Raw genomic sequence first — 26,112 nt, forward strand, 5'->3', positions numbered from 1 at the left:
ATAAAATTTTATGTACAGTAAATACATATTTCACATTTCAAAATTTAAAATGTTCTCTGTTTACACATTTGGGACAATTTGTAAATTGTAGACTGAATGCAGAAATTTATGACGTAAACTGCATTTTCAGTTTCTAGATGTGAAAGAACCTGTAAACACTAGGCATAAATTGCAACCTCCCTATTCATAATGATACTGTCATAACCACTGTCTCCAACTTACTTGAGCAACTTTTTCTGACACATTGTGTTTCATGTTGGCCATGCCTGGAAGAAAATTACTTTTCGCTGATGCAACGACACCATCTTTCTCTGGATGCTTTTTCGTTTCTGTTGTAATCTCAGACAAGCTTTCAGTAAATGGTTTCATTCGATGTTTGGCAAGTTCGGAATCACTCGATGCCTGATTGACAAAGTTTGATTTTATGTGGTTGGCAGTTGGAACTGTGAAATAAAAACGTAATATTGTTAAATATCATTGAATTTAGCAACAAACAAGGTATATACACATAGATTTTGGTTTGAAATGTTATTTAATGACTTTTAGTTTTATTTAATATATTTTGAAATCACGACCTTGTGGTTACAATGCTTTTAGAGTCTGGACTTGGGAGAAACTTGGTGTAGACTCTTGTGACATAGAAAGTGCATTCAGTTGGTATGGACATAAAACAGTTCATATACAAGTAGGTGCTCATTTCACAAAAATCATTAACTATGAATGCATGACTTAAGGTTGGTGTACTGCCACACTTAAGGTTTGTATCCATCAATATGTGTGTTTCTGGGAATAAAGAAACACTGACCTGTACATTCTCAAATAACCTTTAAACTCTGGGCTCGGTAGTTTAACATGTATTCTGTAATTAATGTGTACATACAATGTACATCAAGCACCATGTATTATGACCCCAATGCAGTATTGTTACCATAGCACCCATCATTGTAGAAAAATGAATGTGTTTTGTATCAGAAAAAGTTACTAAATAATCTCAACTTAAAATCTTCAAGTACAAAAAATAAAATAAAAAAGTACATAATAAAAAAAAAAAATTGTATAATTGTGTTATATGTTGTTTTAACTTGAATTTTTTACATACCAGTAGTTCTTGTAATTTTATTACTTCTGATCACACGACTTGAAAGTTGATGTTTTTCATATAACTAGTTACCACACGGCATTGGAATCTTCTCAAAGACAAAATTCCTGTCATTTCATTATTTTTGATTCCATGACTCAAAAGTTACCTTGCTAAAAACTAGAAGATTAGGGACAGTCATTTCATAAATATTTATGTTAGGTAACTGACATGCAATTTAGATTCAGTAAGTCCCTTTACTACATATCGCTGTGAATCACTTCATTCATTTACTTTTCTTAGTTTGACACTCAGTAGTATTTTTAGTGTTGAGGTGTCGTTAAACATTTATCCATTCATCCATTTACAAATCTCTGTGCATTTTTGTGAAATAACAATGGTGTTTTAATAGACAACTATTCATTTCGTAACAGATTCATCAAATTAATTACAAAATTAAAATTATAAAAATAAACATGAAATAATTCATTATAACATCCGGGATCCCTATTTAATGTTCTGCACACTGAGTATTAATAGGATGACACTATTTGACAGATGTCATACTTCTGCTGTGAAATCATTCACTAGTTTTGGTTAGCTACTAGTATGTATATAATTATGTATTCTTTGATTTCAAAAACCAATATGTTTCTTCGGGTCACACTGCAATCAACAAAAACCAAATGAGAACAAATAAAGCCAAAACAAACCAAATGTAACGGTAAAACACACAAAAAATAAAATGAAAGAAAAGAAGACAAAATATTGCAAAAAAAATTAAAAATTAAAAAAAATATTTAAAAAAAATAATAATGCACTGAAATCTATTAACTTTTTAAAAATAAAATATATGTACATTTAAAAAAAACACCTAATGTAAATGTCATAAAAGTTTATAAAACTAACTTTCATTCCATGCTATTAATATACATATTATAGTCTGCATATTAGTGGCCATATTTTATGACAATAAGATTTTCAGTTATGGGAGCAACCCCTGCAATTGTCCATGGCAATCGGCAATGTCATGGAGTTTTTTCTCCATGGCACTTTTTGGCATTGGAGTATATATATTCAGGATTTTTCAACTGCATGTTTGTTTTTGCCATGGACATCTTTTTTAATTGCAAGGGTTGTGGAAGACTACAATCTACATTTGTTTTAACCCAGAATGACTATTAGTCTAGCTTAACACTGAATTATAAAATTGAAATCATTTTAATATTTTACTAAGATCGCAGCCAAAACATCATATGTAGGTCATAGTTACTTGTTTAAAAACATTAGATAATAGTGAATTTCTTATACATGTAGTTCAAATATTTTATACATTAAAATGGCAATGTTGCCTATTAGCAGTATCTAAATTCAAAGCAGACATTTTTTTTAAACTAAAGTCTTAAAAAACGTTATTTCTGCAATTTTTATAATTTAAAAATAAGTCTCCATTTCAAAAAAAAAAAAAAAAAAGAAATAAGTGTTTTATTTAACGACACACTCAACCCATTTTAATTACAGTTATATGGTGTCAAACATGGGCTACTCTTTTGACTCGGTAGTAGCAAGGGATCTTCTACATACACTATCCCACAGACAGGATAATACATACCGTAAAATACTTTTATTTTCACGGGATCAAATGTTTATGATTTAATGAAAATGAGTCCCATCCCTCCCACAATAAAAAAAAGTACCGGTTCTGATGTTAATAATTTTGAGATTTATTGTTTACAAAATACTGTACTTACGCAAGGTGCTTAGGCTACCCCATGCTCTTTTTCGTAATCCTCAAACTTGCTATAAAAACCAAACCCGAAAACAAAAGGGAAGGTGCAAATGCTAACGCAAGTTTGATTTAAACATTATTTATTACTGTCAAAATACTCGTTCAGTACGGTTTATGACTGACCAACAGGCAAATAAAACCTTTATTATCATGTAATATAACTGTCTTACTTTGATATTGCTTCTTAATATAAAGATTTAAGTGTCGCATTGTTACTACTATAGTCCCGTGCAGCAGAAACTAACCAAGTCTTGGATCTGATTGAATGAGACTACATTTTTTAATTTAATTTTTATTTATTTTTAATGCCCAATTTTCATCAGCCTTTAATTTTGCGTGGAATTTATTTTCACGAAACAAATTCCATGCAAAAATAATGTATTTTACACTACCACAGCCTTTGTTACACCAGTCATGGAGCACTGGCTGAAATTAGCAATATTTTGAATAGTACAGTGAAACCCCTCTAAACCGGACACCCTTGGGACCAAGTAAAATGTCTGGTTTTAAGAGGTATCCAGTTTAGAGAGTTAATTTCTGTATTCATTTTTTTAAAAAGACTGTGAAAAATGTCCGGTTTTTATGGGAATTCCGGTTTACAGAGGGTCCAGTTTTGAGAGGTTTCACTGTATGTTCTTTTATTATTATTAGGGTTCAAATAAAGTACTGTCCACCTGCAGGTCCAATGACAATAAAAAGTCATCATATTGGGCAATTTCTTGTTCCAGCCAGTGCACCACAACTGGTATATCAAAGGCTGTGATATGTGCTATCCTGTCTGTAGGATGTTGCATATAAAATATCCCTTGCTACTAATGGGAAAAAAATGTAGCGGGTTTCCTCTCTAAGACTATATGTCAAATTTACCAAATGTTTGATATTCAATAGCAGATGATTAATAAATCAATGTGCTCTAGTGGTGTCATTAAACATGTTTTTTTACAAACATTACCAACCCCCACCCACATCCACCATATCAGTTGTTTATCTAATTAAAGGGACATATCCTAGTTTTTAAACACTACGGCATATTTTTTACTGTTGGAGCCATAAACTGAAATCATACTTTACTTAGATTTTATTGTTTAGATTATCCATTTCCATACATTAGAAGTGTTTTTGGTCATCCCAGTGTTTTTAATGCATTTCTCATATTTAAAAAAACGCATGTGCGTCTGAGAAGTAACAGTTATGGAGTCGAGTTCTAGTCTATTTTTAGAGGGTATTTCACTGTTTCAACATCACACACTCATGTTTCACTCAGTTGTAACTTTATCCAAATGTGTTACAGGTTTGTAGATTAACTAGACTTAGTCTCAACTGTCACAGGTTGAAACTAGGGTCTGTCCCTTTAAGAACCCAGTATGTTAACCCTTACAAGACTAATTATTAGTCCAACCAGAGGTTTTATCTCTGTCTGTCCACCGATCTTTCTGCCCATTCATCAATAGTTTTCTCGACTTTTTGGCAATGCTTCAAGATATTAAGCTGAAATTTTGTGTATAGCTTTATCATGTAGAGTTACAGCTTAACTTTGAGTTACCCATTTTTTTGCAGTTAGGACCCTTGAACTTAGGACATGTGAAAATGTATCGGGCCTGGTAGAGGACACATTGCTTGTTTATTATAATAATAAAAGTCCCATATTAAGGCATTTGAGAAATGCATTATAGATGAATAAAGATGAAAATGGTCCAAAAAAAATCTTAATAACATTTTGCAGGTTCTTGACAACTAGTAGCTTTTGAAAAGTAGAGGTTTATTGTGAGTTTGTCATTAGAAAACAAGGACACAAACAGAATTCAGGAAATTCCAGTAGATTTTTTATCTCTGATAGATTCCACATAATCTTAAGCCAATGCAGGCTCTAAAATGTTGTTTTATAAGTATGAAACCTATACACAATAGTGGAACACTGGTTTGAAAGGGGGTAACCAGTCTCGGTGGTGTCGTGGTTAGGTGTAAGACCACTACACCCTCTTCTCTCTCCCTAACCACTAACCAACTAACAAGTAACCCACTGTCCTGGACAGACAGCCCGGATAGCTGAGGTGTGTGCCCAGGACAGCGTTCTTGAAACTTAACTGGATTATAATCACGAAAATAAGTTGAAATGAAATGAAAGGGGGTACAGTGGACCTCAGTCTATCTACTTAACTTACAAAAAAGAGAGAAGGAAATGACTCTATTGATCGAACCTCAGTCTATCTACTTAACTTACAAAAAAAAGAGAGAAGGAAATGACTCTATTGATTGGACAAGTCTTTAAATATTGAACATATTATATCATTTAGAAACTGACAAACTGACAGAAATTAAAACTTTTTGTGTTTATGGACATATAAATCATATCTATTTGTGTATAGTCCAATTAATAAACAAAAAGGAACAGAAGAACCTTTTTTGTTTGTTTCTTTTTTTTTAGATTTATTGCCCCAGAACAGAAGAACTTAGCCGTTCTTTATAAATAATTGTATCTGAGTTTGTCTTTTAATCAGATATTAGTGATGTTGATGATGACTAAAATCACTCATGCAAACTTTGAGACTATATACTAACAGTTGACTGGCAAAGACCATGAAGAATTTCTGATAGCATTTTGTTTTAAAGTGGGTAGTCATGTTGGGGAAGTTTCAACACATACACACGTTAACTTGGTTACTATGCCATAGAATTTGTTGGTCTTGAATTGAGATCCAAACATCAAATCTGTATTTAATCTGCATCTTTAAACAATCCTTGCTTGATTGCTTGCTTGGTAACAATTACAGTTTAGCTGAATCCTTAAACCATGATGAAACATTCTAATATATTTATAAAATTTAACAAATTAATAGATCAACAATTTTCTAATCACAATGCACAGGTCTGCCAATCAACTACAAGGAAACTTTGTTTCAAAAATGGCAGACAAATGCTATAACTAATTACCTGTTTTGCCCTTAATGCCATATTTTCTGAAATCTAACCAGACAATTCAGCTAAATGTCAATATGTCATACTATAAGTGATTAAAACAGGGATATATCTGGTAGGTTTATCAACAGACTGTGGTTATATCATTATATTCTATATAATTACTGTAGATATAAGAGCCATATATGTCTACATTGTATATTTGGGTATTTGTTTTATATTAAAACTAAATACTAGTAGTTTTTACTTCCCTCAATATCAAATGCAGTGAAATTGTGTATCATATAAAAGAGCAAAGAAATTCATGTACAGAATTCCATATATACGGTAAACTTATGCATTATTCAGAAAGAAAATCAACTTACAGTGAAACCATTCTAAACTGGACACCCAAGGGAGCAAGTAAAAAGTTCAGATTTAAGAAATATCTGGTTTTGTGAGGTAATGTTCTGTACTGATATCTTAAAAAAAGTAAGTGAAAAATGTCTGCTTTTGAGGGAATTCCACTTTACAAAGTGTCCAGTTTTAAGGGGTTTCACTGTTGTTGAAACAGAGAGATATCTACTTGATATGTGGATACATATGTGGCAAGTCTGTTCACACCTTGTTATGATTCCTGTCAGATAAGAACACTAATTGCAAGGAATGTTTAACACCTCAAAGTGATGTTATCTTACAGGTAAAGAAAATAAACTTGCCACAAAAGAAATAAAAAAGCACAGCTTAATTAAATTGCCATATATATGGAATTCGACAGAAAATGCATGTACTGTGCAAGCTTGCTGCAACCGTAGACATATAATCCTTGCTTAAAGCAAACAAAGCAATACCAAACTGAACAACAGAAAGTAGCATCAAGCTGCATGGCTAAATATTTAGTAGTACAAAATTACTGTTAGTAAATAGAATTAAGAAGTTTCTTTTAATTTATCTATAAATCATATAATACTTTTATTATGGAGAACAAAACTGGATATAGATCTATGAAGTTTCTTTTCATTTATCTATAAAACATATAATACTTTTATTATGGGGAACAAAACTGGATATAGATCTATGAAGTTTCTTTTTATTTATCTATAACGCATATAATACTTTTATTATGGAGAAAAAAATTGCAACTGGGTCATCACTTAGGAGCAGCCAATTGTATGTCTTTAAATTGATAACAGACATGTGTGTTATATGATCCAGACACCCAAATATAAGCCGAATGTTTGTTCAGTGAACTACAATGTACTAAACATTTACTCTTATTTAAAGTGGCAATATGTATTTAAAAACAAAACAACACAATGGTTTATGGCTACAAGTATGTTTGAAAACGTATTTCACTTAAATATTTTTAAAATTTGGTCACATTGACCCATACTTGATTAACAATACTATTTATTCCACAACGTACTGCAATATATGCTGGATATTGAAGTACCATTAACACAGTTAATATCATGTTACAGTATAATGTGATACATGCTTGTTGATAGATTTTACATTTATACATCAATAAAATCTTCAGAAAATAAAAGTGCTCATAAATGATAAGTAATAACATAAGCTGCCTTAATTGTCCACAGTTGTTCACACGGATTATTATTATTTTGGTAACCTAGCAACAGCAGATCACGGTTTCTGATCAGGAGTCCAGCGTAAACAGGATAATGAGTGACCTACCAAACACCTTTAACAGATGCCCACTTAAGAGATTTTATGAGGTGTTATTTAAAGAGTTAAAAACTATATCCATAAAGTATGTATGCTAAAAATTAGCAACATTTTTTTACTGGCCTACAAATGTACAAGTAGTGTTTACGCCATCAGACTTATAACTGGCTCCCATAAAATCTGCAACACACGGCCAATTGCTGCAGATTAGTATGATTCAACAACAAGGTTTATAGGAACATAGTGTCAGACAGTCTGTGACAGACTGAGAAAGTTTACAAATATGGGAATATGCTATCAGTCTCGAGTCTGCAATGATCTGCAGTGGTCTGCGGTGTGTCGCAGATGTTCTGGAAACCAGGATTTAGCCCATCCTAAAAATAAAAGGTTTACAGTAACTCACACTACAAATTCAACAGTGGCTCAGTAATCAGACTTTTTATTTTGGGTGTCCTTTTTTCTTCTTTTTAAACTTATATGATAAAAAGGTCATACTGAAAAAAAGACGTTTTTTTAATAAGTTGAGGCAGTTTTAGAAAACAATTATGCAAACAAACAAAAAAAAGAGAGAGAGAGCGAGAGAGAGAGAGAGAGAGAGAGAGAGAGAGAGAGAGAGAGAGAGAGAGAGAGAGAGAGAGAGAGAGAGAGAGAGAGAGAGAGAGATTTGTTTTTTCCATATGTCAGTCGAGTTTCAGTAAACCATTTTGTTTTTTAGGCTTGGCCTTTTTAGGGGATGCACAGGTTACTATGGAAACAACATACCCAGCCCATCTACTCACATGAATCTAACGTGTGCGCCCGTGGACGGCCATTGGGCAACGAAAGAAAAGCTGTAACAAGAAATAAAGGTGATGCTTCTAAAACTACATGTACTCTAACATAAAGTGTGAAAGTATGAAAATAAAACATTTCTATCACAACACTGAAAGATAAGATAGTCTAGATATAGTAATATAACTGTGAAATTATAAAAAGAATTCTAACACAATAATTAACAAGATAGATATGTCTAAATATACATGTAGTAACAATACTGATATAAGCGTGAAACTATTAAGTAAACTAATCTGAAAATAAAATACTGAAAGAAAAAAAGCTGCCTGTATAAGAATATGAAAATTGTGTATTAATGAAATAAGTATCTACAAACGAAAAGCTAACATACCTTGGCAATAGCAAAACTAAATATTTTGGTGCAGAAAAATCTTGTTTTTTAATGAAAAGGTGTTTATTATTATTATGATAAAAAAACACCTAAAAACCCCAATTTTGACCCTAGTAATACTGGATATACATGTAACATCAGTAGAAAATCAGAAGTATATTCTGTACACAAAAGTTCACAACGTATTAATTTGTTTTATTTCAACCTATTTTTAGGCTTAAAATCTCAGCTATCTGAGCTGTCTGTCAATAGTAGGTTAAAATTATTTGTAAAGTGGTTATTGTTAGAGAAGTTGGTGTGCGTGGCCTTACACCTATCCTCGTGAGTTGTTTAAAAGTCACTCTGAATGGGTGCCAGTACTGTGACGAGAACCCAGCCCAGTCACTACACCACCAATGCCTGTGTTAACAAGTCACCAGTGAGCCAGACTGACAAACCTGGGCTGCATTCAGCAAGACCGAGCGGAAAAACATCCACTAGACTGCTTTATGCGCTTCACGATAAACCAAATAGCCAGGTTGGGAACCAATCAAATAGTTTGTTGGCTGAACTTGGGGCTGGGCTGCATTCAGCCAGACCGAGCGGAAAAACATCCACTATGCACTTCATGGTAAACCAAATGGCCACGTTGCGAACCAATCAAATAGTCAAATAATTAATCTGCACTCCAGTTTTGTCAATTAGCAGTAGTATACAAAAGCATATATCTTCAAAGGAATAAATATAGCTTGAAGGTTGTGGTATCCATCCCATAGGATTTTTTGCTCATTCCAACCAGTGCTCCACTAGGATATCATAGGCCAGGGTATCGATATATGCTCTCCTGTGTCAAGGTATGTATCTTAAATTTCACAAAAAAACAAAACAACAACAGAACATTATGAGCCATTACGAAAAAAAGGACAACTAGAGACACATTAGATTTGCCCAAATTAATAATTTAAGTAAGATTAAGATAAAAGTATTATTGTCCTTTAAAAAAGTGAACAGGCTGTAAATTGTGAAATACACTGCCTGTTAACTAGTGATGTTCCAATGACTGATTATAATCGAAAGTTGATCACTATGTCTCTACCCATGTGATGATCGATTATAAAAATCCATAATCGATTGTGTGGGAAAATATTTATTGAAATAGTTCCTCAAGTTTAGATGATAAAATTGACGTAAATATGCTGGGGCTTGGGTTTGTTTTCATGTGTACCTAAAGAATAAAGATGCTAAATAAAGTTACTAAAGGCAAACTTTGCTATTTGTAGGATGGACACGATAAAAGGTGCATGGTCCTTATAATTTAACTCCTTCTAAACTCCATATAATTCTAACCGATTGTCTAATCGAAAGTTGATTGGTTAATGTTTACCAATTATAACCGATGATCAATCGATTCCCCACACTACTGTTAACTAGGATTATAGGCCCTGGGCTTATAAAACTTTTACAGTCTAGACTCAAACCTTTAACAGGAAGGAAGGAAGGAATTGGTTTATTTAACGACACACTCAACACATGTTACCTACGGTCATATGGCGTCGGATATATGGTTAAGGATCACACAGATATCGAGGGAGGAAACCCGCTGTTGCCATTTCATGGGCTACTCTTTTCGATTAGCAGCAACGGATCTTTTATATGCACCATCCCATAGACAGGACAGCACATACCATGGCCTTTTATGTACCAGTCGTGGTGCACTGGCTGAAGTGAGAAATAACCCAATGGGCCTACTGACAGGGATCGATCCCAACCTTTAACAGAGTCTGAGACTCTATGTCATGGCAATGTCATGCAAACTACACACATGACAGTGTCTCATCATTAAACATTTGTGTTTGTTTGTTTGCTTTGTTTAATGACACCACTAGAGCACATTGATTTACTAATCATCAGCTAATTAGTAAGTCATAGAGAGGAAATCCGCTACATTTTTTTCCCATTAGTAGCAAGGGATCTTTTATATGCACCATTCCACAGACAGGATAGTACATACCACGGCCTTTGGTATACCAGTTGTGGTGCACTGGCTAGAGAAAAAAATAGCCCAATGTGCTAACCAATGGGAATCGATCCTAAACCGATAGTGCATCAGGGTAATACGCTTGCCACTGTGTTATGTCCTGCCCTCATTAAAGATTTGAGTCTAGACTAAGTTCAATAAACCTTTAATACTTACAGTAACCATTATAATTCCCATAATAAACATAATATTACAATAAAACAATCACTAGTTCATAACCAAATGGGACATATTCTTACCAATACCATTATACATGTACATGCAAGTGTGGTACCATTAAATCGGTTTTTGTGAAACATGATGACTTTATTTTACAATCAATAATATTCACATAAACATCCATTTGTGAGTACTGTATTGTAATAGTAATTGTCATCAAGAAAGTATAAATATTATATATTCAGTCTGTATAGACATTTTGTTTGCTTTTTACCCAGTCTCTATAGTATATTTGCCCATATTGATAAAAAGTTTGGAAAATTGTGGACAAAACAAAAAGGATGGTTTAATCAATTCATTGTTATAATCCAAATGTTAGTTAATATATTTGTGTTTGATGAAACCACAGCATTAAAATAAATTTTAAGAAAATGACTTCCACACACAAAAATTCACTAACACAAAAATTCAATAATGTGTATTAAAACATATCCAAGGAAAAATAAAATAAAAACATTAAGTACAAGTATTAAATACATGCAATATGGACACAAAATACATAAAAATGTTTTGTGAAACAAAATACAAAATAAAATTAAAAAGAAATATTTTACAACATTCATAGACAACACAGCATATGTAATGTGACTTAACCTTTTGCTTGCCGTTGAAACTACTAGCTATAGATGTATAAGCAAAAAAGCTACTTCTAAAGGGTTTTTTAATAATAATAATAATAATAATAATAATAATAATAATAATATACAGCTCTACAATCATCAGTATGGGAAAAAAATGACAATTTTACTGACGATACAAAATTCTTTTTATAAATCTCTGTATATAAATAAAAATCAAATATTAATAAAATGATAAAATAAAATGACAGTTATCCTGCAGCTTTAAAAAAGAACCACACAGGAAAAACTACATTTTAGGATTTAAAAAAATAATAATAGGTAATAAAAATAAATGAAATGAAAATTTTTAAAAATAATAAAAAAAAATCAAATTTATTTGTAAACAGAAGAAGCCACCATTTTGAGGATAATTTTATACATGGAGTTTTGTCTCCTATGACAGAAGCGATGTTGCAGCAAAAATTATCTTACGTGTAATTCTGAAGGTGCATTCACATAATGGAACTTTTGTTTATTTTTAATTTAATTATTTTATGACCAAGCACATTTATTAGAACCGGTTTCAATCTTGTATCCCCCTTCTGACGCCATATAACCAAAAATAAAATGTGTTGAGTGTGCCATTAGATAAAACACTTCCTTCATTCTTTCCCCCTTCTGACTTTCAATCTGTAATTAAAACTATTACAATTTAAGCATTCTCATAACACAACTTTATCATCTGCTATGAACTATTATTCAAAGTTATACTGTGAAAATGCACCTTTAACAGCCATCTAACTGGTTTTCTAATGTGCTATGAAGGGGTGTGTGAGCAGAGGTAGACAGTGACTGTGCAACATACCACTATCCTGCCAGTATGCGTGATCTGTCTGATCACCCCCATCCTGGTCGTACGTCCCCTGGTTGACACTCGAGGCACTGGCCCTGTCGCGACGCTCCCCCATCTCTGGAATGAGTGATTTTTTATCCGAGTGCGGTGACGACTGCGGTAGATCCGTATCGGACATGCCCATCTGGTTGAGAGGAACTGCCTCTTCAGGGATGGGCGGGTTTTCGGGGTCTGGAATGCGATCGAAGGTCTTGGACGATGTGTGATCAAATGACCTGGATCGAGTGCGAATGTCACGACGTATGGAAGGCAGCCGCAGTCGGAGACTTCGGTGGCGATCTGTCGAAGGAAATCAGAGGAGAAACAAAAACCTCAGGGGCTGTTGTTGCCATTGGCGATGCTGCTCTTCATAAAACAAAGTGCTGCCGTGTTGTACCTTACTGTCTCAGATAAATTAAAGCCACAATCTCACCTAGCTATATCTTCGTAAAACAAAGTGCTGCCGTGTTGTACCTTACTGTCTCTGATAAATTAAAGCCACAATCTCACATCACTATATCAGTGTTTGACAAATGTTTTGAGAAAGTCACCAGCCCTCACAGAAGCTTTGGCTAGTGCCTTATGTAATAATACAGGTGAATATTTTCATTAGCGGGGACCCTGAGTATCATAACATTAGTCTAGCCTCATCAAATCATACATGTGCAACTAGCTAGGGATGCAATGATTAATTGCAGTTCACAATATTAGCGGTTTTAGGCACATGGTTCGATGCACTGTTTTTCAATTAGCATACCAAAATTAAGGTTTAATTTTTTTTTTTAAATGGTACACCAGTGTTTCTGTAGCTTGTATTTTGCTGGAAATCCCAATGAAGTAGTATGATATTTCAGCCAATCACAGCACTTGATTTCACTACATGTGATATGCTTTTATGGGCTATCACTGAACCAACATGTGATCATGATATGGTAAAATGGTAAAAATTATATTTTTGTTTTCTAGTCAAGACTTAATTTTGTCCTTTAGGGTTTTTTTTTTTTCTTTTTATGATATATTTATTAAGAATTATTTTACAAGTAACTTTTAAAAATAAAATTTGTTGTTTTTGAAATAGTCTATTACGATGTATGTTTAAGAACTGGAGTATTGTGAATAGATCAAACTGTGGACCAAATGCAAATGTACTGAAAATCACATACAAGTACAGTCTTGACAAACGTGTGTGTTATTGCTGTCTACAGTTATAATCAGCTACCTTCATACACAGGCACAACCTAAAGGTCTGTTGCCATCTTCGTAATACTGTGTGATATAAAACCGGTGAAGAGCACCTCATTTTTGAGTGATAAAATGGATTTTTTTTTTTAATGTGATCTAGATTAGCAAGAATAACTAAAGAATAACCAAGGATATTATGCAGTGGTAAGAAATTTAATGGGTCTTTTTTTCCCTTCTAAATGGTTCAATAATACAAATAAATTGGAGATTCCAGCTTTAAAGACCTCAAAGTATAAAGTCACTCCATAAATAACTTAAAACTGGGTTTCATGATGGCCAAATGATGATGACGAGCAGGTAAAACTACAGAATAGTAAAGTTTGAAAAGTTCCACAAATTGTCAATGTACTTGTAGTTGAGATTAAAAAAAATCATTGCTCATAAATGGTTTTTAAAAAAATGATACTTAATACGTAATTAAGCATCTGTAATCAATTATGCATGTAGTTTGAGTGTCATGCACTGTAATAGACTGGTCACCATACATCTTAAAAGCTCATTGTTGATTGTAAACAGTTAATATGGAGTGTCTCAGTGGTTAATAAATAAGCTCATTAACTGTTTAAGTACATTAAACTGGTAAATGTAAATAAGCAGGGTGGATGTATTCTTTAGTGTCTTGTGTTCTTCAACTAATGATGCAGTAACAAATGTTCTTTATTTAACGTAATAACAGTTCTCAATATAGAAAACAGGTAGCCAGAAAAATGTACCATATTCCTAAACCATTATGTTTAACATTCTTTTGATAAATTATTTATATTTAGTAAATAAGATAGGAGCAAAATCTGTTTATCAGTTCCCTAAACTTGGCATTATGCCTCAAATTGCATCTCCGAGCTCATAAAAAAGACAAAATCTAAAACCCCATTAGGAGTGTCATGGTTTTACAGGGTTTGATTAATTTCTTATCATAACTGGCTTGTTTCACTTTGAATGAGAATACTAACTACTGTCAATGCAAGTGATGAAAATGTATGCGCACTCTAACTTGCATGCAATACTAGGGGAGATAACTATATTGAATTTAACTGTGTGGCTCTAGCTGAGGAGTTAATAGCATTGCTGTTGTCTCCCTTTAACAGTTTAAAAAATAAAAGTATGCATACATATAACGCCAGAATAAGTTTAATATTAAAAACCAATATCTACAGTTGCTGTCAAGAGCAGCTCAACAGATTAAAACTACATTCAAATAAAAGTACAGATATAGTCTAGCCTCAAAAAAGAAAAACAATCATCAAACATTATGTACATGAGATATATATTAAAGTGTTTTAAATTAATGAAGTATAAAAAGAAGCTTTGTTCCTATTAGTCGAAACAATCAAAGCATTTGATCTCCTTCAACTGTTAACAAACTATATTTAATTGGAAAATGTGTCTATGATGTTAGTAAAATATTTACTATCTCATTGAAAAAAAACCCTAATAATAAACAAAATGGAAACATGGTTAAAATGGCAACACAGTATAATGCACATATTAGTAAGCTTTCACACAGCAAACATAATTATTTTACAGCTGAAAATGTTAACATTAGTATGCACACTAACATTTACTTCTGACAGTCAAAACATTAAATGTAAGTTTATAAATGTTATTTTACTACAACTTAATTTTAGTAAATATGTTCTTTGCACATGATACATGAAAATGCATATGTATGTCTCTTGATGTAACTTGATACTATGATGTAAACATTTTGGTGTAAATTTGTTTTTAATGTAAGATATCAATTAAACAAGAATGTTAATTAATAATATATCATAGTGTGTACTACACACCGTGTAGGCTAATTTCTTCTTCTTTTTCAATACAATATGTATACAAGTACATCAGAATGGCAATTTAGAGAGCAGAAAACCATAAAATGAAAACACATGAATAAAAGATCAGATTCTAGGTCACTACAAACCTATAAACTGTTTTAAAACAAAGATGTGGGAGATGAGAAGCATCAGTAATTTATTCTGAAGTCTGTTGATGGAAAAAGTCTAGTAAGCTTGAGGCCACGGTAAATCTTAAGACAATACGTTTTGGGGTTTTTTTGTGTAAAGAAACTAAAATCCTGTTTGCTTTAAAATGGCATGATGGAAGTAACAATAGATGAATAACAAATGACCAGTCATTGTTATCCTTTATAAGTATGTTTTTTTAAGAAACAAGAATATAATTTCACAGAAAACTACATGTATCTTAAAAATAAATGCTGTGTTTTATGTACACTGGATAATCTTTTCAGCAGTTATGTTCTATACTACAGGTATACTGATATATTATGATTTATATACATATTATAAACATATTGAGGTTTTATTTTTAAAGTAAATATACATAGACAACTTTTTACAGTTAATTGTTGAGCTACTTGTTCATGTTAAATAAAAATTATGTGATTGAAAAACTCATGGAAGTAAATATATTAGTCATAAAAGCTTTTAATAAAGTTCCGACCATACAAATAGCCTTTTATAAAGTTTTGACCATACAAATAGTTTTTAATAAAGTTTTGACCATACAAATAGCTTTTAATAAAGTTTTGACCATACAAATAGCTTTTTATAAAGTTTTGACCATACAAATAGCTTTTTATAAAGTTTTGACCATACAAATAGCTTTTTATAAAGTTTTGACCATACAAATAGCTTTTTAAAGTTTTGACAATACAAACAGCTTTTTATAAAGTTTTGACCATACAAATAGCTTTTCAAAGTTTTGACAATACAAATAGCTTTTAATGAAGTTTTGACCATACAAATAGTTTTTAATAAAATTTTGACCATACAAATAGCTTTTTATAAAGTTTTGACCATACAAATAACTTTTTATAAAGTTTTGACCATACAAATAGCTTTTTAAAAAACATTTGACCATACAAATAGTTTTTAATAAAATTTTGACAATACAAATAGCTTTTTATAAAGTTTTGACCATACAAATAGCTTTTTATAAAGTTTTGATCATACAAATAACTTTTTATAAAGTTTTGACCATACAAATAGCTTTTAACACAAAATTTTACCATACAAATAGTTTTTAATAAAATTTTGACAATACAAATAGCTTTTTATAAAGTTTTGACCATACAAATAGCTTTTTATAAAGTTTTGATCATACAAATAGTTCTTAATAAAGTTTTGACCATGCAAATAGCTTTTAATAAAGTTTTGATCATACAAACAGCTTATAATAAAGTTTTGACCATTCAAATAGCTTTTTAAAGTATTGATCATACAAATAGCTTTTTATAAAGTTTTGACCATACAAATAGTTTTTTATAAAGTTTTGACCATACAAATAGCTTTTTATAAAGTTTTGACCATACAAATAGTTTTTAATAAAGTTTTGACCATACAAATAGTTTTTAATAAAGTTTTGACCATACAAATAGCTTTTAATAAAGTTTTGACCATACAAATAGCTTTTAATAAAGTTTTGACCATTCAAATAGCTTTTTAAAGTATTGATCATACAAATAGCTTTTTATAAAGTTTTGACCATACAAATAGCTTTTTATAAAGTTTTGACTATACAAATAGGTTTTTAAAATTTTGACCATACAAATAGCTTTTTATAAAGTTTTGACCATACAAATAGCTTTTTAAAGTTTTGACCATACAAATAGCTTTTAATGAAGTTTTGACCATACAAATAGTTTTTAATAAAATTTTGACCATACATATAGCTTTTTATAAAGTTTTGACTATACAAATAGGTTTTTAAAATTTTGATCATACAAATAGCTTTTTATAAAGTTTTGACCATACAAATAGCTTTTTAAAGTTTTGACCATACAAATAGCTTTTTATAAAGTTTTGACCATACAAATAGCTTTATTAAAGTTTTGACAATACAAATAGCTTTTAATGAAGTTTTGACCATACAAATAGTTTTTAATAAAGTTTTGACCATACAAATAGCTTTTTATAAAGTTTTGACTATACAAATAGGTTTTTAAAATTTTGACCATACAAATAGCTTTTTATAAAGTTTTGACGATACAAATAGCTTTTTATAATGTTTTGATCATACAAATAGTTCTTAATAAAGTTTTGACCATTCAAATAGCTTTTTAAAGTATTGATCATACAAATAGCTTTTTATAAAGTTTTGACCATACAAATAGCTTTTTATAAAGTTTTGACCATACAAATAGTTTTTAATAAAGTTTTGACCATACAAATAGTTTTTAATAAAGTTTTGACCATACAAATAGCTTTTAATAAAGTTTTGACCATTCAAATAGCTTTTTAAAGTATTGATCATACAAATAGCTTTTTATAAAGTTTTGACAATACAAATAGCTTTTTATAAAGTTTTGACCATACAAATAGCTTTTTATAAAGTTTTGACTATACAAATAGGTTTTTAAAATTTTGACCATACAAATAGCTTTTTATAAAGTTTTGACCATACAAATAGCTTTTTAAAATTTTGACCATACAAATAGCTTTTTATAAAGTTTTGACCATACAAATAGCTTTTTATAAAGTTTTGACCATACAAATAGCTTTTAATGAAGTTTTGACCATACAAATAGTTTTTAATAAAATTTTGACCATACATATAGCTTTTTATAAAGTTTTGACTATACAAATAGGTTTTTAAAATTTTGATCATACAAATAGCTTTTTATAAAGTTTTGACCATACAAATAGCTTTTTAAAGTTTTGACCATACAAATAGCTTTTTATAAAGTTTTGACCATACAAATAGCTTTTTAAAGTTTTGACAATACAAATAGCTTTTAATGAAGTTTTGACCATACAAATAGTTTTTAATAAAATTTTGACCATACAAATAGCTTTTTATAAAGTTTTGACTATACAAATAGGTTTTTAAAATTTTGACCATACAAATAGCTTTTTATAAAGTTTTGACCATACAAATAGCTTTTTAAAGTTTTGACAATACAAATAGCTTTTAATGAAGTTTTGACAATACAAATAGTTTTTAATAAAATTTTGACCATACAAATAGCTTTTTATAAAGTTTTGACTATACAAATAGCTTTTTAAAGTTTTGACCATACAAATAACTTTTTATAAAGTTTTGACCATACAAATAGTTTTTAATAAAGTTTTGACCATACAAATAGCTTTTTATAAAGTTTTGATCATACAAATAGTTTTTAATAAAGTTTTGATCATACAAACAGCTTTTAATAAAGTTTTGACCATTCAAATAGCTTTTTAAAGTATTGATCATACAAATAGCTTTTTATAAAGTTTTGACCATACAAATAGCTTTTTATAAAGTTTTGACAATACAAATAGTTTTTAATAAAGTTTTGACCATACAAATAGCTTTTAATAAAGTTTTGATCATACAAATAGCTTTTAATAAAGTTTTGACCATTCAAATAGCTTTTTAAAGTACTGATCATACAAATATCTTTTTATAAAGTTTTGACAATACAAATAGCTTTTTATAAAGTTTTGACCATAGAAATAGCTTTTTATAAAGTTTTGACTATACAAATAGCTTTTTATAAAGTTTTGACCATACAAATAGCTTTTTATAAAGTTTTGACCATACAAATAGCTTTTTATAAAGTTTTGACTATACAAATAGCTTTTTATAAAGTTTTGACCATACAAATAGCTTTTAATGAAGTTTTGACCATACAAATAGTTTTTAATAAAATTTTGACAATACAAATAGCTTTTTATAAAGTTTTGACCATACTAATAGCTTTTAATAAAGTTTTGACCATTCAAATAGCTTTTTAAAGTATTGATCATACAAATAGCTTTTTATAAAGTTTTGACCATACAAATAGCTTTTTATAAAGTTTTGACAATACAAATAGTTTTTAATAAAGTTTTGACCATACAAATAGCTTTTAATAAAGTTTTGATCATACAAATAGCTTTTAATAAAGTTTTGACCATTCAAATAGCTTTTTAAAGTACTGATCATACAAATATCTTTTTATAAAGTTTTGACCATAGAAATAGCTTTTTATAAAGTTTTGACTATACAAATAGCTTTTTATAAAGTTTTGACCATACAAATAGCTTTTTATAAAGTTTTGACTATACAAATAGGTTTTTAAAATTTTGACCATACAAATAGCTTTTTATAAAGTTTTGACCATACAAATAGCTTTTTAAAGTTTTGACCATACAAATAGCTTTTAATGAAGTTTTGACCATACAAATAGTTTTTAATAAAATTTTGACCATACAAATAGCTTTTTATAAAGTTTTGACTATACAAATAGGTTTTTAAAATTTTGACCATACAAATAGCTTTTTATAAAGTTTTGACAATACAAATAGCTTTTAATGAAGTTTTGACCATACAAATAGTTTTTAATAAAATTTTGACAATACAAATAGCTTTTTATAAAGTTTTGACCATACAAATAGCTTTTTATAAAGTTTTGATCATACAAATAGTTTTTAATAAAGTTTTGACCATACAAATAGCTTTTAATAAAGTTTTGATCATACAAACAGCTTTTAATAAAGTTTTGACCATTCAAATAGCTTTTTAAAGTATTGATCATACAAATAGCTTTTTATAAAGTTTTGACCATACAAATAGCTTTTTATAAAGTTTTGACAATACAAATAGTTTTTAATAAAGTTTTGACCATACAAATAGCTTTTAATAAAGTTTTGATCATACAAATAGCTTTTAATAAAGTTTTGACCATTCAAATAGCTTTTTAAAGTACTGATCATACAAATATCTTTTTATAAAGTTTTGACAATACAAATAGCTTTTTATAAAGTTTTGACCATAGAAATAGCTTTTTATAAAGTTTTGACTATACAAATAGCTTTTTATTTTGACCATACAAATAGTTTTTATAAAGACCATACAAATAGCTTTTTATAAAGTTTTGACTATACAAATAGGTTTTTAAAATTTTGACCATACAAATAGCTTTTTATAAAGTTTTGACAATACAAATAGCTTTTAATGAAGTTTTGACCATACAAATAGTTTTTAATAAAATTTTGACCAAATAGCAAAAAGTAGCTTTTTTAATAAAGTTTTGACCATTCAAATAGCTTTTTAAAGACCATACAAATAGCTTTTTATAAAGTTTTGACCATACAAATAGCTTTTTATAAAGTTTTGACAATACAAATAGTTTTTAATAAAGTTTTGACCATACAAATAGCTTTTAATAAAGTTTTGATCATACAAATAGCTTTTAATAAAGTTTTGACCATTCAAATAGCTTTTTAAAGTACTGATCATACAAATAGCTTTTTATAAAGTTTTGACTATACAAATAGCTTTTTATAAAGTTTTGACCATACAAATAGCTTTTAATAAAGTTTTGACCATACAAATAGCTTTTTAAAGTTTTGACTATACAAATAGGTTTTTAAAATTTTGACCATACAAATAGCTTTTTATAAAGTTTTGACCATACAAATAGCTTTTTAAAGTTTTGACCATACAAATAGCTTTTAATGAAGTTTTGACCATACAAATAGTTTTTAATAAAATTTTGACCATACAAATAGCTTTTTATAAAGTTTTGACTATACAAATAGGTTTTTAAAATTTTGACCATACAAATAGCTTTTTATAAAGTTTTGACAATACAAATAGCTTTTAATGAAGTTTTGACCATACAAATAGTTTTTAATAAAATTTTGACAATACAAATAGCTTTTTATAAAGTTTTGACCATACAAATAGCTTTTTATAAAGTTTTGATCATACAAATAGTTTTTAATAAAGTTTTGACCATACAAATAGCTTTTAATAAAGTTTTGATCATACAAACAGCTTTTAATAAAGTTTTGACCATTCAAATAGCTTTTTAAAGTATTGATCATACAAATAGCTTTTTATAAAGTTTTGACCATACAAATAGCTTTTTATAAAGTTTTGACCATACAAATAGTTTTTAATAAAGTTTTGACCATACAAATAGCTTTTAATAAAGTTTTGATCATACAAATAGCTTTTAATAAAGTTTTGACCATTCAAATAGCTTTTTAAAGTATTGATCATACAAATAGCTTTTTATAAAGTTTTGACAATACAAATAGCTTTTTATAAAGTTTTGACTATACAAATAGCTTTTTAAAGTTTTGACCATACAAATAGCTTTTAATAAAATTTTGACCATACAAATAGCTTTTAATAAAGTTTTGACCATACAAATAAAAAGTAGTTACTGTTTGTGGACTAGTGGTGTTCCACTTTTAGTTATTAAAGGGACAGACCCTAGTTTTTAAACACTAAGGCATATATTTCACAATCAGAGCAGTTTACGAGCACTAAAATCAAACATTACTTATATTTTATTGTTTACATTATCCATTTCCATACAACTGAAGTGTTTCTGGTAATCCTGGTGTTTCTAATACCAATAAATTTATTTTTCTTATTTTTAAAAATGCACATGCGTCTGAGAAGTAACACTGATGGAGTCGCGTTTAAGTATATTTTTAAGGGCATTTCAACGTCAAAGACTCTTGTTTCACTCTGTTATAATAATCCAAAGTTGTTACAGATTTGTAAATGAACCAAACTTAGTGTCCATTTTTACGGGTTAAAACTAGAGTCTAGGTGAAAAATATACCTTAAGTGTTTAAAAACTAGGGTCTGTCACTTTAAGAAAACTGATCTGTTGGGGTCTAATGATGTGATGATTATAAAATTCATAATCAACTGTCACGAGAAACTATCATTGTAAATGTTCCTACAGGTTAGACTATGAAACTAAAATCAGCTGAGGATTGGGTCTATTTTCATTATATATGTAAAGAAACTAAATACTAACTAGGAACTAAAGGTTAAATTTATTATAACAGGGTCTATAACAAGGAATATCACACTACAGGTGTGTTGTCTTATTATCTGAAATCGTTTCTAAGTTCATATATACATTCTAACTAATTATGTAATTGAAAGTTGATGAAATGATGCAAACTGATTACAGACTTGAACATTCTTGAGGAGTGCAAGTAGGACAACGCCCATGATAGTGTGTCAGTTCAAAATGAAAGGGTGCAGGGGTGTAACATTCTCTTTGAGAATGGCCAATACAGCACAAATTGAAATTTTGAGTAAAAGTCAGTATCTATCTGTGATATTTGTATTTTTGCACAGTTCTTTACACTGTTTTTATTTAAATCTTGAATTTTTATATTGATGTTGATCATCACCTTGTTTGTTTGCATTACCATAGTTTGACATCCAATAGCCGATGTATTTTTTGTGCTGGGTGTCGTTAAACATTCATTCATTCATTCATTCAGTCAGTTCAAAATGAAGGGGTGTGAAACATCATGGTTCTTGTTTGAACAAACTGTACTTTCCGTCTATCAGTGATTATTTTGAGGGGTGTGAGTTTTCACTCTTTTCAAATGTGAAAGTCTGCTATCATAACCAATCATCATGGTGGACTTGCAAACCCATTCTCATCACTACTGGAGACTTTGTTAACATCTCAAGTCTGGAAGTTAAACATTTTTAAATAGCAGGCCCAGGCAGTTTTACCATCAATCAGTACTAAGCCCAAACGTTTTATCCATCCCTTTTAACCCCGCAAACCACACAGGGAAGAGGACAATGGATAGATTTTGTGGTGAAATGGTTAATATTGTGCTATGCTATAGATGAAATCTGACTTACTGCCTTTGAAGTTTTTATTTTTATTTCGATTAGTATTGAGACCAAGTTCTGTAGCTGTGTGTGTGTGTTAATACTGTGCTATGTTAGAAATAAAAAACTAATTTACTGTTTTTGAAGTTTTTAATTTCGGTCTGTATTCAGGTCTGTTTGTCTGTGTCAATACTGTGCTATGTTAGAGATGAAAACTGACTTACTGTTTTTAATTTTGGTCTGTATTCAGGTCTGTTTGTCTGTGTGTTAATACTGTGCTATGTTACTTGTTAGCGATGAAAACTGACTTACTGTTTGGATTTCTTCCAGTATTGTGACCAAGCTCTGTGTTTGTGTGTATTTACTGACTTACTGTTTTACAAATGTTTTTTTTTATTTCTGTTAGTAAAGAGACCAAGTGATGTATCTGTGTATATCAATACAGTGTTATGCTTTACGTGAAACTACTTTCACTGTTTCTGAAGTCTTTGATTTCAGTCAATATTCAGACAAAGCTCTGTATCTCTGCGGTAAATTAAATTTTATTTTATTTTGGTCTGCGAGTCAAAATTTAATAATGTTTATTAAAGTTAGTATTCTGTTCCGGACCAGACCACTGGCTATCCAGAGACCTGGCCCGTGACAGACATGTCTGAAACCGTAGTGGTATGTTAAAGGTACTCTCTCTCTCTGTCTGTCTGTGAGTGAGTGTGTGTGTCTCTCTGTCTCTGTCTGTCTGTCTGTCTGTCTGTCTGTCCGTCTCTGTGTGTGTGTGTGTGTGTGTGTGTGTGTGTGTGTGTGTGTGTCTCTCTCTCTCTCTCTCTCTCTCTATTTCTGTGTGTGTTAATACTGTGCTATGCTCCAGATGAAATCCGATTTACCCGGTACTGTTTTTCATGTTTTTTATTTTTGTCAGTATTCAGATCAAGCTTTGTAGTTGTCTTTGTTAATACATGTATTGTGCTACGTTTGAAATAAAACCAACTTACTGTTGTTAAAGTTTTTTTTATTTCTGTCAGTACTGAGACCAACTTCTGTACCAGTGTGTTAATACTGTGCTGTTTGAAATAAACAAAAACAACAACAAAAAAACCCAACCCACCAACCTTACCAGTATTTGTATACTGAACAAAAAAAAGAAACTTCCGATTTGTACATATAGTATTTGTTGTGTTAAAGAATTCATTGTGTAATGAAATTATATAGGTAGTATTAGCCTTGAGCTGTATTATCAGGATTCATGAATTTTATCGATTATTTTTGCACTGTTAATCGTCGACAACGTGAAATTCAATTTGCATGTACATGCATGGTTCGACATGTCCCGTGTAGTATTCGGTCAATTTGTTTTACTTGTCTTACTGACATTGTTGTCAAGTGAACGAAAACGCTTCAAAATTTGTAAAAAAATTAAAGTTTTTTACATTGTAGCATTTTTAGTATGCCTAGAATACCCAATAATTTACGCGAACGGGCGATTGGCATGCTTGATGCTGGCATGTCGACAGAAGACGTTGCAAGGCATGTTGGGAGTTCTAGTCGAGCGATATGAAATCTTCGTGTAAGATTTCGAACAACAGGAAGCACCAACGACTTGCCACGTCGTGGACGTCCGCGTGTTACAACGTGTGGTCAAAACCGCTATATCATGAACACGCATTTGAGCAATCGATTCCAAACTGCCACTGCTACTGCTGCTAACACACCTGGGCTTCATAATAACTGAATCAGTGGGAAAACTGCGACGCTGGAATACCGTTCTTTTTTCGGATGAATCCAGATTTTCTTTACAACGTGGTGATGGCAGGGTGCGCGTCTACCATAGGAGAAATGAATGCTATGCTGACTGTTGTGTTCTTGAACGAGATAATTTTGGGGGGTGGGGGTTGTGTCATGGTCTGGGCAGCCATTGCCCATGGTTATCATTCACCACTAGTCGTCATTGATGGCAATTTAAATGCTCAACGTTACCGCGATGACATTCTCACTCATCACGTCATTCCTCTGTTCCATAACAATGCCAACATCTCGATTTTTAAGTATGATAATGCCACCTCTCATACAGCTAGAGACACTGTAAATTTTCTTAGGACAAATAACATTGATTTCATTGATGACTGGCCTGCTAAAAGTCCTGATCTCAACCCCATCGAGCATGTCTGGGATAGTCTGGACAGACGATTGAGGCGTCGTCCCAACCCACCCGCTAACGTCAACGAACTTCGTCAAGCGCTCATTCAGGAATGGAACTATATTCCACAGGCAGAAATCAACACTTTAGTCAATTCTATGTGTCTGCGATGCACTGCAGTGGTCAATTCAAGAGGTTAAACACTTGGTTAAAATTTCTCCCAGTTTCTGTTAACCTATGGCCATGATTTTTGCACCAAACGATGCATCATGGAACACTCTTTAAACGCATATATAACAATTATTCCCATGGTTTGTTTTCATCAAGTTATGTTCAAGCAAAGTTAGCAGAAGTTTCTTATTTTGTTCAGTATATGTGTTAATATTGTGCTATGTTTGAGATGAAACCCTATTTACTGTTTTTCAAGTTTCAGATTTCTGTCAGCATTGATTCTATATTTGTGTGTGTTAACCAACCTAATGTTTTTTTTTATTCCTGTCACCATTGAGACCAATCATTGTGTGTTAATACAGTGCTTGTTTCAGATGAAAATCCACTTGTGTGTTAATAGCGAGTGAAAAATCCACTTGCTGTTTTTGAAGGGTTTTTTGTGTATTTCTGTTGGTATTGAGTGCTTCTTTGAGATGGAAATCTATTTACTGGTTTTGTTGGGGGGGGGGTTGTTGGGGGGTGGGGGTGGGGGAGGGGGGTTCTGTTTGTATTTACACCAAGCTCTGTGTATTAATTAATACAGTGCATGTTTGAGATGAAATTCCACTTACTCGTTTTGAAGTTTTTGATTTCTGTTGGTATTTAAACCAATCTCTCTGTATTAATACAGTGCTTGTTT

At 30.8% G+C, this 26,112-nt stretch overlaps 2 protein-coding genes across 2 annotated transcripts in view; both read right to left on the reverse strand.

The window, feature by feature from the left end:
• The window catches only part of LOC121382333 (potassium voltage-gated channel unc-103-like), an 85,093-nt gene extending 76,856 nt beyond the window's left edge, over positions 1 to 8,237 (reverse strand). Inside the window, exons 1-2 of the mRNA XM_041511917.1 lie at positions 8,228 to 8,237; positions 223 to 443 (exon numbers count right to left, since the gene is read on the reverse strand). Of these exons, the coding sequence (XP_041367851.1) occupies positions 223 to 369 (147 nt within the window). The 5' untranslated portion in view covers positions 370 to 443; positions 8,228 to 8,237. The remainder of the gene's footprint in view (positions 1 to 222; positions 444 to 8,227) is intronic.
• LOC121381690 (potassium voltage-gated channel subfamily H member 2-like) overlaps positions 7,746 to 26,112 on the reverse strand; it is a 178,228-nt gene continuing 159,861 nt past the window's right edge. Inside the window, exons 4-5 of the mRNA XM_041511034.1 lie at positions 12,275 to 12,601; positions 7,746 to 7,822 (exon numbers count right to left, since the gene is read on the reverse strand). Of these exons, the coding sequence (XP_041366968.1) occupies positions 7,746 to 7,822; positions 12,275 to 12,601 (404 nt within the window). The remainder of the gene's footprint in view (positions 7,823 to 12,274; positions 12,602 to 26,112) is intronic.

The sequence above is a fragment of the Gigantopelta aegis genome, chromosome 9, assembly GCF_016097555.1.
Source record: "Gigantopelta aegis isolate Gae_Host chromosome 9, Gae_host_genome, whole genome shotgun sequence".
Taxonomy (NCBI): domain Eukaryota; kingdom Metazoa; phylum Mollusca; class Gastropoda; order Neomphalida; family Peltospiridae; genus Gigantopelta; species Gigantopelta aegis.